We start from the raw sequence: 1,652 nt of genomic DNA, 5'->3' as shown, positions 1-1,652 counted from the left end.
AATCCTTATAGCAGCTCTGCAGGATCCATCCACATTATCCTGAATACGTTGCAGTTCAGATGCTGAAGGTAAAAGTAACCTTTTCTAGGCACGCAAAAGATTTCCTAAGTAAATCAGAGGACATAAAATTCTAGTCTCAAGCTGCAGAATGCAATCTTTTGATTCATGTTTTCAATACTTCCATCAAATAATAAAAATGAAAAATTGACTTCTAATGCCACTAAGTATTGAGGATTGTTGTTGTGAGAAAAACAGGAGGCAAAAGGATTAGATACATTTGCTGCCTTGACTTTATCCCACATATGTGGTGGGATAAAATAACAGCAACAACAAAACAACAACTTCACTTCTACCAGGGCAGATGCCCATGTTGCAAAAAGAAAATAATCACTATTATGTATTTCCTATCAAGTCACTGATGCAAGCTGTGTTTTCCAAAGGTTTTTCTCAGAGCTGCCAAGACATCCCGATTCCTCAGGCTATATATGAAGGGGTTTGTCATGGCAGGTACAGTGGTACAGAACAACGTATTAACCATGGCCCTCTGTGGTGAATAAAATGATTCAGGTGTCATGTATGTCAGAAGAGCAGTTGTGTAGAAGATCCCAACTACACACAAGTGAGACATGCAAGTACCCAAGGCCTTGTGGCTTCTTTCAGAAGATCTTACCCTCAGGACTTGGAGGAGGATGGCAACATAGGAAGTGAGGATGATTAACATGGGAAAGAGAAGTACCAGAAAATTTCCAACATAGGTTGATTTTTGAAAATCAGAATTATCTGAGCAAGACAGTTGTATAAGGGCTCGATAATCACACATGTAATGGTTAATCACATTGGACTTGCAGTAGGGAAGGGGCAGGACATAAAGAGAGCAGGTCACTGCCTGTAGAGTAGACCAAAACCAGGCCCCCATTGACATCATATGACAGACGCGTCTTCTCATGAGGATGGGATATTGCAAAGGTTTGCAGATGGCCACATACCTGTCATAAGACATGGTTGCCAGAATGAGGCACTCTGCCCCTCCTAAAACCAAAATTACAGTTATCTGAACAACACATCCATAGAGTGAAATGGTATACCTCTGGGTTACAAAACTGACCAACACTTGCGGAATAATTGAGAGAACTTGGCAGAGGTCCATGAAAGCCAATTGACTAAGAAAAAAGTACATGGGAGTCTGAAGTCCAGAGTCTGTTTTAATGAGAAAAATAAGGAGGCTGTTTCCCATCAGAGCAATGAGAAACATGAAGAGAAGCGCCCAGAGGAACAGGGTGGGTGACCATTGATGCAGAAGCCCAACAAGAAGAAATTCTCTCCATGAAGTTATATTCTCCTCTCTCATTCCTCCTTCGTTTTCCAAGCTTTTACCTAAAGATAACAAAATAATTTGTGAGAACTGTGATGATAAATTTTGTTGAAATGCATAATTATTAAAAGATATTTGCTTCCCTCCTCCCCGTTCTGTTTTGATTTGAAGAAACGGCATATCATGTGCCATGTCTGATAAGATTACTACTAATGTCCAATAGTACATAGCTATATGTGAAAATGCACAGGTAATATGATTTGGATACTGTCTTCATTTGGATATGTCACCATTCTCCAACTCACTATCTTCCAGTTATGTTGAGATCAGATTTTCCAGA

At 39.8% G+C, this 1,652-nt stretch overlaps 1 protein-coding gene across 1 annotated transcript; it reads right to left on the bottom strand.

The window, feature by feature from the left end:
* Positions 1–412: 412 nt before the first annotated feature.
* On the bottom strand, positions 413–1,000 carry LOC148216786 (olfactory receptor 2Z1-like). Its single transcript, XM_088134710.1, has one exon. The coding sequence runs from the start codon at positions 998–1,000 to the stop codon at positions 413–415; it is 588 nt and encodes a 195-aa protein (XP_087990836.1).
* Positions 1,001–1,652: the final 652 nt, after the last annotated feature.

This window comes from Python bivittatus, unplaced genomic scaffold (assembly GCF_059951505.1).
Source record: "Python bivittatus isolate LINGU-HERP-01145 unplaced genomic scaffold, Pbiv_v1 ctg000080_np1212, whole genome shotgun sequence".
Taxonomy (NCBI): domain Eukaryota; kingdom Metazoa; phylum Chordata; class Lepidosauria; order Squamata; family Pythonidae; genus Python; species Python bivittatus.
Note: the sequence above shows the minus strand (reverse complement) of the source record. Positions and strands in the feature narration are given on the sequence as shown.